The sequence below is a fragment of the Artemia sp. Qi Xiang Cuo genome, chromosome 1 (assembly GCF_049724085.1).
Source record: "Artemia sp. Qi Xiang Cuo chromosome 1, ASM4972408v1, whole genome shotgun sequence".
NCBI lineage: Eukaryota > Metazoa > Arthropoda > Branchiopoda > Anostraca > Artemiidae > Artemia > Artemia sp. Qi Xiang Cuo.
This window is the reverse complement of record NC_142794.1, coordinates 47883768-47900421: the sequence shown is the minus strand read 5'-3', so window position 1 is coordinate 47900421 and position 16654 is coordinate 47883768. Positions and strand designations below refer to the sequence as shown.

The 16654-nt window shown below is 34.3% G+C and overlaps 1 protein-coding gene across 1 annotated transcript in view; it reads left to right on the top strand.

The window, feature by feature from the left end:
- Positions 1-16654, top strand: part of E23 (ABC transporter G family member E23) — a 110135-nt gene that overhangs the window by 41388 nt on the left and 52093 nt on the right. The window contains exons 4-5 of the mRNA XM_089107997.1: positions 16-121; positions 13829-13929. Of these exons, the coding sequence (XP_088964123.1) occupies positions 16-121; positions 13829-13929 (207 nt within the window). The remainder of the gene's footprint in view (positions 1-15; positions 122-13828; positions 13930-16654) is intronic.

Genomic DNA, 16654 nt, shown 5'->3' with positions numbered 1-16654 from the left:
TTTTTCGTTTTGCAGTACACATCAGAGTTGCGCTTACCAGACTTTTTTACTAATGAAGAGAGGAAGCTTAATGTAGACAGAATTGTTCAAGTTTTAGAGCTTGAGAAATGCTTGGACACAGGTCAGTTATGATTTTGACACTTATTAAGAGCCGCGTTTTCAAGCTCAGCGGGTTCGAACACGGGTTGTTCTCGTCTAGTTTCAAGTTTCTAGTTTTGCGTCTAGTTTCAGCGGGTTTGAAGTTTCAACCCTGTGTTTTCCTCAAGAACCCGCTTTGTGAAAATGCTTGATGCACTAGACGAGAACAACCCATGGTCGAAGACGGGTTGTTCACGGCTCAGCGGGTTCTAACACGGGTTTTTCTCGTCTAGTGCATCAAGGGTTTTCACAAAGCGGGTTCTCGAGGAAAACACGGGTTGAAACTTCGAGCCAGCTGATATCTAGACGAAAAATAGAAACTTGAAACTAGACGAGAACAACCCGCTGAGCTTGAAAACGCGGCTAAGATAAAAATGGAAGAATATGTCCGTTAATTTAAAAAAAATCTTGGTTTATAAACCGGAAATTGTAAATTATTTTGTTCTGAAGTATAAAAACAGCATAAATTTTTGGTTTAAAATTTTTTTTGACGATAAATGAAGAAGGAAAGGTATTTTAAAAATATCTTTGTCGGAAACCTTTAGCTTAAAATTGTAAATTAAATAAAAAATTATGCACCTTTCACAAGAAAAAACAAAAAATAAATGAACATTAGCGTGATCAGGTCCAGGGAATTATTTAATATTAAAGAATCAGATAATTCTTTATCAGCATCTTCAAGTTTATTTCCAAGTAAATAATGAAGCTTATATAAATATCCTTCGTAATGATATCATGGAAACTTTACCTCATGTTTTCCTTATTCACTGCAGATAAGATAGGCGCATGTTATTTGCTCCTATTAAGTGGCAACATATTCGTTTCGAATTTTATAAGCTATTGTTTTGACTCAAGTCCTTGGACCTGAACTAGACTTGAGGCTCTCTCTTCATTAGAATTTCCCCGGGAGGTTGGCAATGTGACGTCGATACGGGTAACCAAACATGACGCATCCAAAGCAGGGGGGGGGGGTCAGGCCACACCCTGTCAAGACCTGCATTAAGAAAGACCTGACTTCGGGGATTAGTCCCTAGAACTAGAGTTGCCCGAAAAACCCACTTGAAAAATACGGAAAGTATGACCAAAAAATTCCTGTTTGAAGTTTCACCACTCCTCTGAGAAATATTTTAAGGAGTGGGCTATTTAGGAATGATTGTCGTTCTTGGAGCATTGTCACACAAACATTTCTTTAAAACGAAAAGAGGGTACTCCTTTACTAAAAGAACTTTTTTATATAGTGCTAGTTTGGTTAAGGTTAATGAAATAAAATAAAATAGGATTAATTTATAATATTTTATAAAAAAATTTGGTATTTAAATTTGCAAATTAAGGGGTGGGGTAAAGCATAGTATATATTATTACAGAACCTAACTTAACCTAGGTACTCCCCCCCGTAAACCCCAAAAAACAACAGTTTAAATATCGTATACGCAATGAAAACCACGCTATACATTGCATTGCTCTATAGCGGTGTCTTGAATTAACCCGTCAAAAACGGGTTTTTCGTGACTGGATTCCATTGCAGTATATAAAAGAGTCCGTTTAGTACAGGAGTACCCGAAAAAAGTTGGGTGAAGGGTAGTTGGCAGACTCCCTAACATTTACCACCTAAGATCTAACACTTCTTTGCAGTGAATTGTAAGTGAAAAATTTGAATTTACGTTTACACATAAAGATTTATTAGCTTAAAAAATGTATATAATATTAGGAAAAAACGTCAAAGGCCACCAAAAAGGGTTGTGATTTTTGGGGTAAAATCTCTGTTGGTGATATTAATATGTACGCTAAATGATTCAAGATATATTTTTTTTAATTTTCTCTGGAATATTTTGGATTGTCAGTATTTTGGTGGGAGGATCTATGGTGGGAAACATCCCGCAGGTGTCGTCATAACCTCCAAGGTTAGCACCTATATTTTCCGGATAATCCAGCCGTTATAACATCCTTTAGTGTTCGCTGACCTAGACAGTAGCCGAATTTGCCTTTAGTTATTAATTGATCATATTACCAGAAGTATGCTAAATATGGATTTGCTGGGACGTATAGGAAATACTTTGCTGGGACGTATAGGAATTACCATGCTATTTGCCTAGATTATGTTCCTTCCCATGCTATTTGCCTAGATTATGTTCCTTCCCATGCTATTTGCCTAGATTATGTTCCTTACCATGCTATTTTCTTGAAGCTCTACACCTTTTCAAAGAGAGTCAGTACTCCCTCACATGGTATACACTACAGTTTCACGTGCACATTGTAAAAAGCGACCAAACCTTTATCTATAAAGTGGTCAAACACGTTTTGAAACTTGTGCTATCACACTGGTTTTTCTGATTTTTTGGACAATTGCCTTAACTCGAGAGTAGTTTGTTATTAATGCGTCGTTGCTAATTAAAAAATTGGATGCTACAATCAGAATTGTTTGATTGACATTTGCAAATAGGGATAAGGGATTAGCGACTTGGACTCTATGAACGATATTAATTAATGTTTGAATCAAATAAGCGCGAATTATTGTTATTAGTGATTGGATCGTATGAAGATGGAGTCAAAGGGATAAAGTGATTATCAGTTAAGGTAACCCTGAAGAGCTTGTTAATTTATAGCGCATTTATTATATATTTGGAATAACATTAATCTATAGAAATGGTTAACGATGATAAAATGGTCTTATGACTTGACTCAGCTTTACTTCTTCGATGTGTTCTGTATAATACACAAGTGGCGTTTGAACAGTGTTGTCAGTTTAAAATAGAGTCTAACGTTATAGTATACTAAAGAGTTGATACTAAGAGATGTAGATGGCAAGAAAAGAATTTTAATAATGAAATTCAGAACAAACCTTAGAAATCCTGGCAAATCAAGTAGTAAGGTGTATGTGAGTACGAACCATCAAGGATCATAAGCACCATCGACCCTAACCAGCAGACATCAACCCCCCAAAGGTCCACTATCCCCAAACTCGAAGGGCGCCCTCTCCCCACCAACTTTTTGGCCCCCTCCCCCCATTTTTTTTTGTATTTTTTTTTCTTTTTTTATTATTTTTTTTAACATTATATTTTTTTCAACTTTGTTTTTTTACATGTCTTCGAATGAGATGAAACACAAAAAAAAATCCCATTTAATATTTTCCAAACTCGAAATATGAACGATATAGACATGATAGTCATGACCTTTATTACTAGAAAAATAATGTTTGTAGTAGCACTTTTTTTTATTGGACAAAAATTTTTTTTTGGACTTCTAAATTATTCAAAATCATAGGTTAGGTTAGCTTAGCTTACGTGCGCGCACGTAAGCTAACATAACCTAACCTATGGTTTTGATATTTCCGAGACTATAACCGGTCTAACCTAAATTCAACGTAAGGACGCATGAAGTCAAAATGAATAGAACTTGGATTTTATGACTGTTATCTGATGTATCCGATAAAAACTTTGAAAATGAATTTATTCTTTCTGGTGCTTAGATTTTGTCAATTTTATATGATGTATCTGACATGTGATGTTGATAATACATTTAAGGGATGTTGATAAAGTAATTATTCACTCCGATACTTAGATTTTGTCAATTTTATCCCATGTATCTGAGAAAGGGATGTTGATATGGAATTTAATACCTCCGATACATAGATTTTGTCAAGTTTATCCCAAGTATTCGAGAAAGGGATGTTGATAGAAAATTTAGTCAATATGATACTTAGATTTTGTCAATTTTATCCAATATGGCCGACAAATCATGTTGATAATACATGTAAAGGATGTTGATAAACAATTTATTCACTCTGATATTTTGATTTTATCGATTTTATCCCTTTTATCTAATAAAGAGATGTTGATGTAGAATTTAATCATTCTGATACTTATATTCTCTCGAATTTATCCAACATATCCGACAAAGGATGTTGATATTAAATTTTGATTTTGTCAATTTTATTCAACATATCTGACAAAGGATGCTGAAAAAGCATTTATTCACTCTGATATTTAGATTTTGTTAATTTAAATTGTTGTAACTGATAAAAGATGTTGATAAAAAATTAATTATTCACTCTGATACTTAGCTTTTGTCAATTTTATCCCATGTACCCGAGAAAGGAATGTTGATATAGAATTTAATCAATCTGATACTTAGATTTTGACAATTTTATCCTATGTACCCGAGACGAGAAAGGGATGTTGATATGGAATTTAATCACTCTGATACTTAGATTCTGTCAGTTTGATCCGACATATCCGACAAAGGATGTTGATAATGAATTTAGATTTTTTTCCATTTTATTCAACATATCCGACAAAGGATGCTGAAAAAGCATTTATTCACTCTGATATTTAGATTTTGTTAATTATAATTGTTCTAACTGATAAAAGATGTTGATAAAAAATAAATTATTCACTCTGATACTTAGATTTTGTCAATTTTATCCCATGTACCCGGGAAAGGGATGTTGATATAGAATTTTATCAATCTGATACTTAGATTTTGTCAATTTTATCATATGTACCCGAGAAAGGGATGTTGATATAGAATTTAATCAAACGGATACTTAGATTTTGTCAATTTTATCCGATATAGCCGACAAATGATGTTGATAATGCTTTTAAAGGATGTTGATAAAGAATTTATTCACTCTGATACTTAAATTTTGTCAATTTTATCCCATGTATCCGAGAAAATGATGTTGATATGGAATTTAATCACTCTGATACTTAGATTTTATCAATTTTATCCGACATATCCGACAACGGATGTTGATAATGAATTTATTCACTCTGACACTTAGATTTTGTCAATTTTATCCGATGTAACTGGCAAAGGATGTTGATAAAAAAATATTCACTCTATCACTTAGATTTTGTCAATTTTAATCTATGTATCCGAGAAAAGGATGCTGATGTAGAATTTAATCACACTGATACTAAGATTTTGTCAATTTTATCCGACATACCCGATAAAGGACGTTGTTAAAGCATTTATTCATTCTGATATTTAGATTTTGTCAATTTTTATTCGATGTATCTGGCCAAGGATGTTGATAAAAAAATTATTCACTCTGATACTTAGATTTTGTCAATTTTATCCGATGTACCTGGCAAAGGATGTTGATAAAAAATGTATTCACTCTAACACTTAGAATTCGTCAATTTTATCCTATGTATCCGAGAAAAGGATGTTGATATAGAATTTAGTCACTCTGATACTTAGATTTTGTCAATTTTATCCGACATATCCGATAATGCATGTTGTTAAAGCATTTATACATTCTGAAATTTAGATTTTGTCAGTTTTATTTGATGTATCTGACAAAGGATGTTGATAAAAAAATTTATTCACTCTGACACTTAAATTTTGTCAATTTTATCCATCATATCTGACAAAAGATGTTGATAATGAATTTATTCATTCTGAAATTTAGATTTTGTCAATTTTATTTGATGTATCTGACAAAGGATGTTGATAAAAAAAAATTTATTCACTCTTATACTTAGATTTTGTGAAATTGCTGTATTGTCTGTCTAGGAAGCGACTTCAATCGATAATGGATGTTAATAATGAATTTGTTAAATTTTTTTTTCATAATTTCCTTAATTAAATTTCTGTATTTGTATCCAAGAGGTGAATTCAAGAAAGAGTTTGTGTACCATGTACAATGTTTTACTTTAAAATATGAAAAGTTTACCTCATTTTAATACGCTTCCGATGCAAATCAAACCCCTTTGATTAAGCTTGGAAATCTGCCTTAAAATTCCCATTTATTCATCAGCCAAATATCCCTTTAAAAAGTTCAAAGCAAAAGGTGATTAATTTCAAATACCAAGAACTTCAAGAATACTCTGTATAGATCCGCATTCTTTGTTCTACAAAACAAAGGAATCGCGAACATTTCCAAGCGCTTTTGACAGATCTGAAAAGCAGAAAAATACGGGTTTTTTGCAAGTACAATACTAATGAGATGGATTTGAATTTCGCAGGAGTGCTTTGAAATACATAGTGGGACATTGTTTAAAACTTAGTTTAGAAATTTAGAAGTACTCTCAGGAATGTGTATGTTTAATGATCAGAATATCGCGGAAAAAACTATTGGGTAGTTTTGGCTGCATAATGTTTGATTTTGTCAGCATAAGAGTAAAGAGACGGGCCCTCCGTGTGGAGATGAACCAATTAGAAAATAGTGTTTATTGCTCAGAAGCAAAATTCATGTTATATAGTTGTGAAGAAGTGTTTTTGGGGCATTCTGATATAATCACAGTATCATTGTCATTGCTGTATTTACTTTTGCCTACTGAATTTTGAAGTCGTATGTTTGATTATGTAAGTTTAATAAATCCATTACTTTTCTATTTTCATTATCTTATTTTATATATCTGTATCTAGATTTCAAGAGTAACCCTCTAGTTCGTATACTGCCCATTGGAACGCTCCCAGGGATCTGATGACCTACTAAGAATGTTTAAGGCACCTATTTGACTAGCTCCCTAGTTTAAACTCCCCCCATATCATACGGTGTAGTTTAAATGTCACATTTGGCAGAATCAAAAGGTAATATTTAGCACGGTTGTAACTTCGGATTAAACTCTCTCGGATCGAGTTGGTCATTTCACAAGGAAAATCAAATTCAGTAGTTAACCTATTTTTATATCTCCCAATTAAGAGTGGTCCATTTCCCTAACGCCACAGATAACAACCATGCCTTTTCTTTAACGCCACATTTGTTACCTACTTACAATTTTTTCATAATGACATATCCAACAACGGATGCAAGCCATTCGTACTATACCTTAAACGCATTTAGATATTTCCTTGATAAAAAAAAATTTCCAACATATCCGACAATGATGTTGATAAAGCATTTATTCAGTCTGATACTTAGATTTTGTCAATTTTATCCGATGTATCTGACTATAGATGTTGATATAAAAAATTTATTCACTCTGACGCTTAGATTTTTTAAATTTTATCCTATGTATTCGAGAAAAGGTTGTTGATATAGAATTCAATCATTCCGATACTTAGATTTTGTCAATTTTATCCCATGTATTCGAGAAAGGGTTATTGACTTAGAATTTAATCAAACTGATGCTTAGATTTTGTCAATTTTATCCGATATACCCGACAAATGATGTTGATAATGCATTTAGAGTATGTTGATAAAGCATTTATTTACTCTGATACGTAGATTTTATCGATTTAATCCCATATACTTTAGAAAGGGATGTTGATATAGAATTTAACCCATCTGACGCACAGAGTTTATCTGAGATATCTGGCAAATGTTGCTGACAAAACATTTCATCAGTTAGATACTTAGGTTTTATATATTTTGCCAAACATATCTGACAAAAGGTGTAGATATAGCATATATTCACGCTGATAGTTAGGTTTTGTCAATTTTATCCAGCATATCCAACTACGGATGCATATTTTGAATCCGTTCCATAAAATAGTTTACCATGTTCTCTCTTGATATTGTAGTTATTGTCTTCTCTTAGTTCGTAATCGGTAGAATAATCATTATTCCATTTTGAGTCATACACAATTTTTACTGGTGTGACATCGACAGGCTCAATATACTTTTCGTCTTTGGTATTATTTGGTTCACTGACTGTTTGATCAATGGCAGTAACGTTTGCTGGTGCTTTGTTTTTCATCGATTCATCTTTATATTCCATAGTGATATTTTCTACTAATGCCCTTTTTATTTTTCTGGCAATTTCACTGTCTATTATCATATTATTTTTACACATATAACAGTTTCGGCACGTAGACAAGACATGGTTTATGATATTAGTAGAAGAGTAGGCCTTTCTTTTTTTGATCTTCCGTTGAATGCTAATACCCGAAAGCTGACGATAGGATGTATCAGCAGGTAATGTGTTACCTGCAACAGTAGCAAGGAGTTGTCATCTATCATCAACGATTATTTTTATGTTGACATTCTCTTTGAGTGCAATCATCTCTATAGAGATCTCAATCTTGCATATCCAAAAACATAAGACAGGAGTGCCAATTAGGGGGGGGGCATAGCCCCCCCCTAGACTTTGAAAATTACCTTCTTATTTATATTTCACAGCTATTATCTATTTTAGCTATGTGCTGTATTAAACCAGCAACTGGTCCAATAAATACGACAAACAAACTGGTGCCCTAATTATATAATCTTGTTTTGAAATGTCTAAGAGCGAGCGCGTCCAAACTATTTTATTTCTGAGTAGGGTTCATTCAAAACTAAGCTTCATGTGGTCAGTACCCGTTTCGTTATTGTTCTTGTTAAGAATTCGTTGTAAACTATGAATTTTGTATATTCCCTTTTTTAGTAGCTAGGAAAGGAAATGTGTTCTAGGGTTTCAAGGGGGTTTTGGTCAGAAGATTCTTGACGTCGCTGAATTGTTTATGGGATAACTAGTTCCAGTGGAGTGTATGGAACTGTCGTGAACAGGAAATGTAAATGATTGGTTTATGGGGTTTCTAAGCGGGGTAGTTTCACCGTGGAGTATGGGAGTGATTTTCTAAGGGAGTTTCTACATGTTTCTTCAGTTCTTCTCTTGCCGTGTCTGAGTGAAGTCCTTGTCTACTACTCGTTTAACTTTATCTGTCTTAAACTACTGTATATAAACTTGCTATAATAAAACATATAGTTTATAGTAAAAGCGACTTTTCTGCCTTCTTCGTGAGAATCTATAACTCGGAAACGATTTAGCTGTACCTATCAAAGTATACGTTTTATTAGAAGAAAGGAGGGTATACATCGCTATCAAACTATGAGTAAAAAGCGACAACAAAATTTGGATTTTTTTTCGGTGAAAATGCGGAAGAAAAATGAAGAAACTTTAGTGCAAGAAACTGGCAATAGTGTCAGCGCTCAAAGTCTCGGGTTAGTTGAGATAAATTCCCCAGTCTGTGACAAAATTTTGAAAACAAGCGGAACAATAAATGGCTCAGATCAACATGAAAGTTCGGTCTGCATCGCTGAACCCCTTGCGGGTTCCAGTAGCAGTCAATAAACTCTCAGATATCTCTAGGACGCGTCACGACAAACCAGCTCAACCTATTCTTGAGAGATAGCCGGCTTCCTCTTCTAACGAAAGGAAATTCAGTGCACATTACTATAAGACTTATGAATGGATTGAATACCTAAAAAAATTGAATTCCGTGTTTTGTTTTGCTTGCCGCCATTTTTCTATGGGGACTAAGGGCTGGAGAAACTGCTGGAAAAAGGGTTTTCATTGAGTCAGGATTTTGCAAGTGGAAAGACAGTTCTGCTCTATTAAAGCAACATGATGTTTCTGAAAGACACAGACATTGTATGTCAGCATGGACGGAATTTAAGATAATGAGTACTGATAATTCGAAATCTATAGCGAATGCCTTAATTCAATCCAGATCTCAAGAGGTTCAGGAAAATAGAGATCATGTGAAGTACATTTTTCGCGCTATTTACTTTCTTGGCCGCCAGGGTCTTGCTTTGAGGGGTCATGACGAATCAGAAACATCTGCAAACCGGGGTAATTTGATTTAATTGATGGAGGAAATGTCTAAAGGCGACGAAAAGCTGAAGGCCAAGTTACAGCGCCAATATGGTCACTATTGCAGTCATCAGTACCAAAATGACGCAGTTACACTGATAGGAAATGCCTTGCACCAAGATATTATTTCAGAAGTAAAATCAGCTAATTACTTTGCTATTCTTGTCGACGAGACAAAAGACGTTTCTAGAAAAGAACATTTAGCGATCCTACTCAGGTACATATCAAATGGAAAAGTAATGGAGCGACCAATCGGCTGCTATCACATGCACAAATTAGACGCTGAGAGCTTATCCACCTCGATTTGTGAAACTATAGAAAAGCTTGGTGTAGATTTGATGCTGTGTATTGCCCAATTTTATGAAGGCGCATCCGTTATGAGTGGGGATTTTAACGGAATTCAAGCAAAGTTTAGGGAGAAGGTGCCTCATGCAGTTTATGTACACTGCCATGCCCACAGATTAAACTTTGTTTTGACTGACTGCCTAAAAAATATCAGCGAACTATCTGAATTTTTCTCTGTGGTGCAAAGACTACGCATTTATATCATGCAGCAATACTCGTCACGAGCTATTTGTGGAATCCCAGCGTATTAGCGGGCAAAAAGTCTTGGAGCTAGAGAGGACCGTCCAGACTCGCTGGTTTTACGCAGTCCGCTCTATTTCGAAGGTGAAGGCCAGATTTGATTGTATTGTTGCTGTGCTTGCCGCAGTCTCTGATAGTTCCAACGGAGAGGCAGCGTGTGAAGCAAAAGGACTACTGGAAAAAATCAACTCTGCCTCTTTTGTTTAAACTTTACACATAATGGAAAAAGTATTAGTCATTGTAAATTATTTATCAGAGCAACTTCAATCCGGAAGTTTGTTGATTTATAAGGCACTTGCACTGATTTCTGGGACACATGAGACACTCAAAAAGCTGAGAAATGATAACGAATGGAACAACTTAAGCAAAAACATATCTAAATTCTTGGCTTTAAACGATATCCAGGAATCGAAATATCCACAATCTAAAACCAGTGCTCGAAGCAAGAGAAGTCAAGCCATTTCCATTCGTCTCAAAGACTTTCTTTCAAACTCAACAACCGGTAAACGCAATATCAGTCAGCCAGTTGAATCAGACTGCGGTAAACTTCTGTACTTTGAGGTAATAGATCGTTTCACGAGTGAGATGGACCAACGTTTCATGCAGAATATGCCTCTGCTCGACGCTTTATCTGCCTTCGACCCCTCAAATTCTAATTTTCTCAAATTTTCAAAAGTGGAAAGAGTTACGTGTCATTATCCAGAGATTCTCGGTGTCGATGACCATGTCATAAAATCCCAGCTTACTCTTGCAAAGCTGCATCGGTCAAAAAGTTATGTTTCAAAAATGGATCTTCTTCAAGCTATCGAAATCTTATCCGACTTCCCAGTTGCCTATTCTGCAGTGCTAAAACTGATGAAGCTAGTTGCTACTTTGCCTGTGACCACTGCCAGTAATGAACGATTCTTCTCGGAATTACGGCGTGTGAAAGACTATCCGCGATCGACGATGGGAAACGACAGACTCAGTGATCTCATGATAATGGCCGTTGAAAAAGAGGAGGTAAAGAAACTGGATTTGGATAGATTAGTCGACGATTTTGCCAAGCAGCGACCTCGCCGCTGCCCCCTGTTTTAGGTATGTTTGCAAAATGTTGTTCTTTTTTTTGCATCTTAATTAAAAAAAATTGAAAAAAAATCCTTGCCCCCCCCCTACATTTTCGTGAATTGGCGCCACTGACATAAAGGTTTGATTGTGTTGGTGCTTCAAAGAAATTTAATTTTTTGATCCCATAGCAATACTTGTGCACATAACCAAGAGAATTGTACCTTACAAAGATTCTATAGTTCTGATACGTCTCCTTTTCGATATTCACTGCTAGAATAGAACTTGCTTTTGAACATACTATTAAAATGTTTCAGCCTTACTATCTTCTTACATATGCTCCATGTGTTTACCGTTCCATCGCGTAGAAAAATAATGATTTAATACATGCAATAAACTAGATAGTGTCGATAACCAGCCATAAAGTATCAGTGGGAAAGCCGCATCGTGTCTATGAGCAAGAATAGAGTACACTTTTTAGAGCCGTAAGAATATTTTATGTACTTTTAAGATACGTAAAAAAAAGTTGAATTATTTCGAAGTCCAAAATTTTTTTTAGTCAAATAAAAAAAAGTCCTACTACAAACATTATTTTTCTAATAGTAAAGGTCATGACTATCATGTATATTCCTTTCTCATTTTGAGTTTTGAAAATTTTAAATATGATTTTTTTTTGTTTTAAGTATGTTTCATCTCATTCGAAGACATGTAAAAAAAAAGGTTGAAAAAAATATTACATGTTAAAAAAAATAATAAAAAAAGTTAAAAAAATTCAAAAAAACAAATTAAAAAAAAATGGGGGAGGGGGCCAAAAAGTTGGAGGAGAGGGGGGGGCCCTTCGAGTTTGGGGATAGGGGACCTTTGCGTGGCTGATGTCTCTGCTTGTTAGGGTCGTTGGTGCTTATGATCCTTGATGGTTCGTACTCACATACACCTTACTACTTGATTTGCAAGGATTTCTAAGGTTTGTTCTGAATTTCATTATTAAAATGCTTTTCTTGCTATCTAGATCTCTCTGAGTATCAACTTTTTAGTTTGTTATAAAGTTAAACTCTATTTTAAACTGACAACACTGTTCAAACGCAACTTGTGTATTATACAGAACATATCAAAGAAGTAAAGCTAGGTCAAGTCATAACACCATTTTATCATCGTTAACCATTTCCATAGATTGATATTGTTCCAAATTTATAATAAATAAGGTATGAATTAACAAGCTCTTCAGGGTTACCTTAACTGCTAATCAGTTTAATCCTTTTTCTTCATCTTCATACGATCCAATCACTAATTACAATCATTCACGCTCCTTTCATTCTGATATTAATTAATAACGTTCATAAAGTCCAAGTCGCTAAGTCCTTAGCCCCATTTGCAAAGGTCAATCAAAAAATTCCGATTGTACCATCCAATTTTTAATTAGCAACGACGCATTAATAACAAACTACTCTCGAGTTAAGGCAATTGTCCAAAAAATCAGAAAAACCAGTCTGATAGCACAAGTTTCAAACCGTGTTTGACCACTTTATAGGTTCGGTCGCTTTTTACAATGTGCACGTGAAACTGTAGTGTATACCATGTGAGGGAGTACTGACTCTTTGAAAAGGTGTAGAGCATCAAGAAAATAGCATGGGAAGGAACGTAATCGAGGCAAATAACATGGGAAGGAACGTAATCTAGGCAAATAGCATGGGAAGGAATATAATATAGGCAAATAGCATGGTAATTCCTATACGTCCCAGCAAAGTATTTCCTATACGTCCCAGCAAATCCATATTTAGCATACTACTATTACCGTCTTTGGTACAACGGTATTTTATCTGTATTTATAGTTATTTCTTGCTTAGGACAAACTTTCAAGTTCTTTAGCTGTGCTACAGATAGAGCTGTATTTCCGAAATATGCTTACAATATGAGCCTGTAGTGGTTTCACATTGCTTAATTAGGCTAGTCTACTTAAAGTCTACAAAACTTTTTTTTAAGACTGGTGGAATATATCGGGCTGACTGGTCATACACCATTTTAATGCTCTGTACGTAAGCTGCTTAGCGTCAGTGGCAATGTGAAACCACTATTCACAGCATAAATATTATACAGTAGAATTCCTATACTCTTCATATGAAGATTTTTGGGGCATATCAATCGCACACCTTTCTTCATGACTCCACCTTCGCGCACGCGCAATCACAAATTTTTAACTACACACCTACCACAGTAAAGGTAATATACTTATACTGTGACGCATACACTACTATCTGATTGAATTTCAAGTAGCAACTGAAGCTATTGCTATGACACTTTTGTAACTTACCAAAGCTCGTGCTGTGATGGGTCCCATTTCTGAACCAAATTTTCGCTACTGTTTAATATTTATGCTGTGCTACTATTGTTCGAGATACTGATTTGCTATACGGTTTAACCGATGGATCCAGATTTTCACAATGGCTTATGATAAATTTACAGCTTCACAACAGTTCCCTAAACTTGAAACTTGGTTTTCAGTTTTGTTGATTAACTTTAATATTTTCACTTTATTTGATTAGTGATGGGTGGAGGCATGAAACGAGGACTATCAGGAGGTGAAAGGAAAAGAGCAAGTATTGCTTGCGAACTGCTGACGGATCCTCCTGTTATGCTGTTAGATGTAAGTGCTCCATTCACTCTTATATTGTTTTTTTGTTAAGTTTTTGTGTCCTAATAACAATACTCAACAGAAGATGTAAATGAAAAATTTAGTGAAACACTTAAAAAAGGTCAATACAAATAGGTATTATCTCTCGTGGGATTGAAAAACAATGACGTACGTTTATCCACCGAAAAGCTGGTAGACACAACTAGAATAATGCCCATGCCACATCATAGTCACATCTACCGATAAAGAAAGCCAAATATCATGAATGGCAAGGCAATTTTCTTTATTTTAGCGTCACACTTGTATTTAAAATGCAAAAAATTAAAATTGTAAGAAATTAGTTTAAAGAGTTGGCACCAACAGTAATTTGTGTCCAACTGTTCTCTACTAATACTAAGTCTTCTTAACTTTTGTCAGATTCCTCTCACAGATAGAAAAACCGCTGTACTAAGTTTCCATCTTTTCTAGTTTTAAAAAGTATCCCTTAAACCTTGACTCTGATGGGTCAGTCAAGAAATTTATGTTTGAAAGTTGAACAATATTCAACTCGAGAAATTACGAACGGCGAACATAATTGGCGCTGTAGTCGTGCGTAATTTTGTTTTTATCGACAAGTGTGACTATAATGTGGCACGGGCATAAGACTCATCAAGGACGGTTGTTAATCATCCTTTTCAAAACTAAGGACAAGAAGGAGGGGGCCACTGTACTTCAGAAAATAAGTGACCAATTTAAAATCCTGGCAATTGCTGCAGTTGGAACCTTGGAGACGCACAGCAGAAGATTTGCGGATGGGCTATTGATAATGCACCAGGTCAATCTTGGGAAAGAATGGTCTGAGTTTTTCGAGAATTTATCTTGAATAATCTAGTCGGTGAAGTGGGAGTGAGGATTCCACATAACGAATAATTAAGGCCCTCACGAGCGTCTATTAACTGTTCGTTTAGCCGCCCATGGAGTCAACACTACAACAAAGTGCGGATTTGAAATCAATTATATATATATATATATATATATATATATATATATATATATATATATATATATATATATATATATATATATATATATATATATATATATATATATATATATATATATATATATATATATATATATATATATATATATATATTTACATATGTATATACTTATATACTGGCTCGTAATCAGGTTTTTCTTCTGGAGGAGGAGGGAATAGTAAAAATACATTTCCAGGGGATAAAAATCGATAATTTGAATAAGAAGTGTCCAGAAATTCAATAAAAATTTGGAATTGGGAGGAGGCGGCTGACCCCCTCCCTTACTTATATCCCTGTATAAATGGATATACCCCTTGAATATTCTCCAGAAAATAAAAAAGACAATTTGTAAGATCTCAATACCTCTTTCCCCGGTCTTTGTTTCTGTAACTTTTAGTCTACAAAATTCTTTAAAAAACTCAAGCAAGCCTTTTACAAAAAGGGGAAATATTGTTACTTTCTTTTTTTTTATTCACCAAAAAAGAAAACTCACCGACTGGCTTTACTTTCGCAATCTAAATGTTTTCAGTTAATCACTAGTTAAACTTTAGCGTAAGCTAAGATTTATTTCTGCAAAATGGCTATAACAAGTCTAGATGGACTGTATTCGCACTTTAGAGTCAAAAAACACAAATAAAAAACAAAAACAAGAAAATATAATAGGAATCGCCAGGAAAGAGTCGGGGATTAAAAGGACAGCAGCTTCATTCATACTGAGGCTTGTGTTTGTTTTGATTTCTAATGTCGTTTTTTGCTTTTATTTGATAAAAATGTCTTTTCTGTTTCAAAACAAACTTAGTGGCATGTTCATTCTGTACAAATGTTTTAAAAGGCAATCGATAAAAGCACCACTCACCAAATGGCTATAATTTTGCACTCTAAAATTCTTTCAGTAAATCACTATTCAAGCTTTAACGTAAAGAGTAGAAGTTTGAGGGGGTGGTGGCGGCTCCACATATACAGGATAGTTTCTGTTCGCTCTGCTGCTCTTGGCTTTTATCTGAAAAAAGGGTATTATTTTTATCTAAGTCAAACTTAAAATGGACAAAAACCATTACTTCAAAGCCTATCTAATATATTACAATAAAACAAATACATATAAACAAACTAATTATGTTCCCTATGTTTTGTGGGATTATAGAAAATTTGTGCTTTAGTGAAAACACAAAAGTCAAGTATAAGAAACAGAAATATTGGTTTTGGAATCAAAAGTGATTATTTAGACTGTCACAAACAAAGTAATCCATTAAGTCTTACATAGTCTTTATATAATCTCAGACCAATTATGAAATCAGTAACTGTCAGTATACAATTAAAATCGTCTTAAAAACCTCATTGTAAAATTAAATATTTTTTTAATAACTGAAAAGTAGGTGAACAGCATACAGAAATGTTGGATTGATTTATCAGGTTGAATTTTGGTCGCGACAGCTATAATACGAACAGTAAGTAATATACAGTCTTAAATTGCAAGAACTATGCTTAAGTATTACTTGAAAAGAGGATCAAAAAAGAAATTATATGAATTTTGGAAATCTGGTTATATCTCTCTATACAACAGTGAATTTCAAGCCATGATGCACATTTAAAGGTAATATGTAGCCATAATACTATTAAAATGGCTTTACTTCAAACTTGTGTACAAACTAATCATGGCTTGTTCTTTTCAGAACCAAAACCAGAGCCAGTCATTGAACTGAGCCATTCTGTAGAAG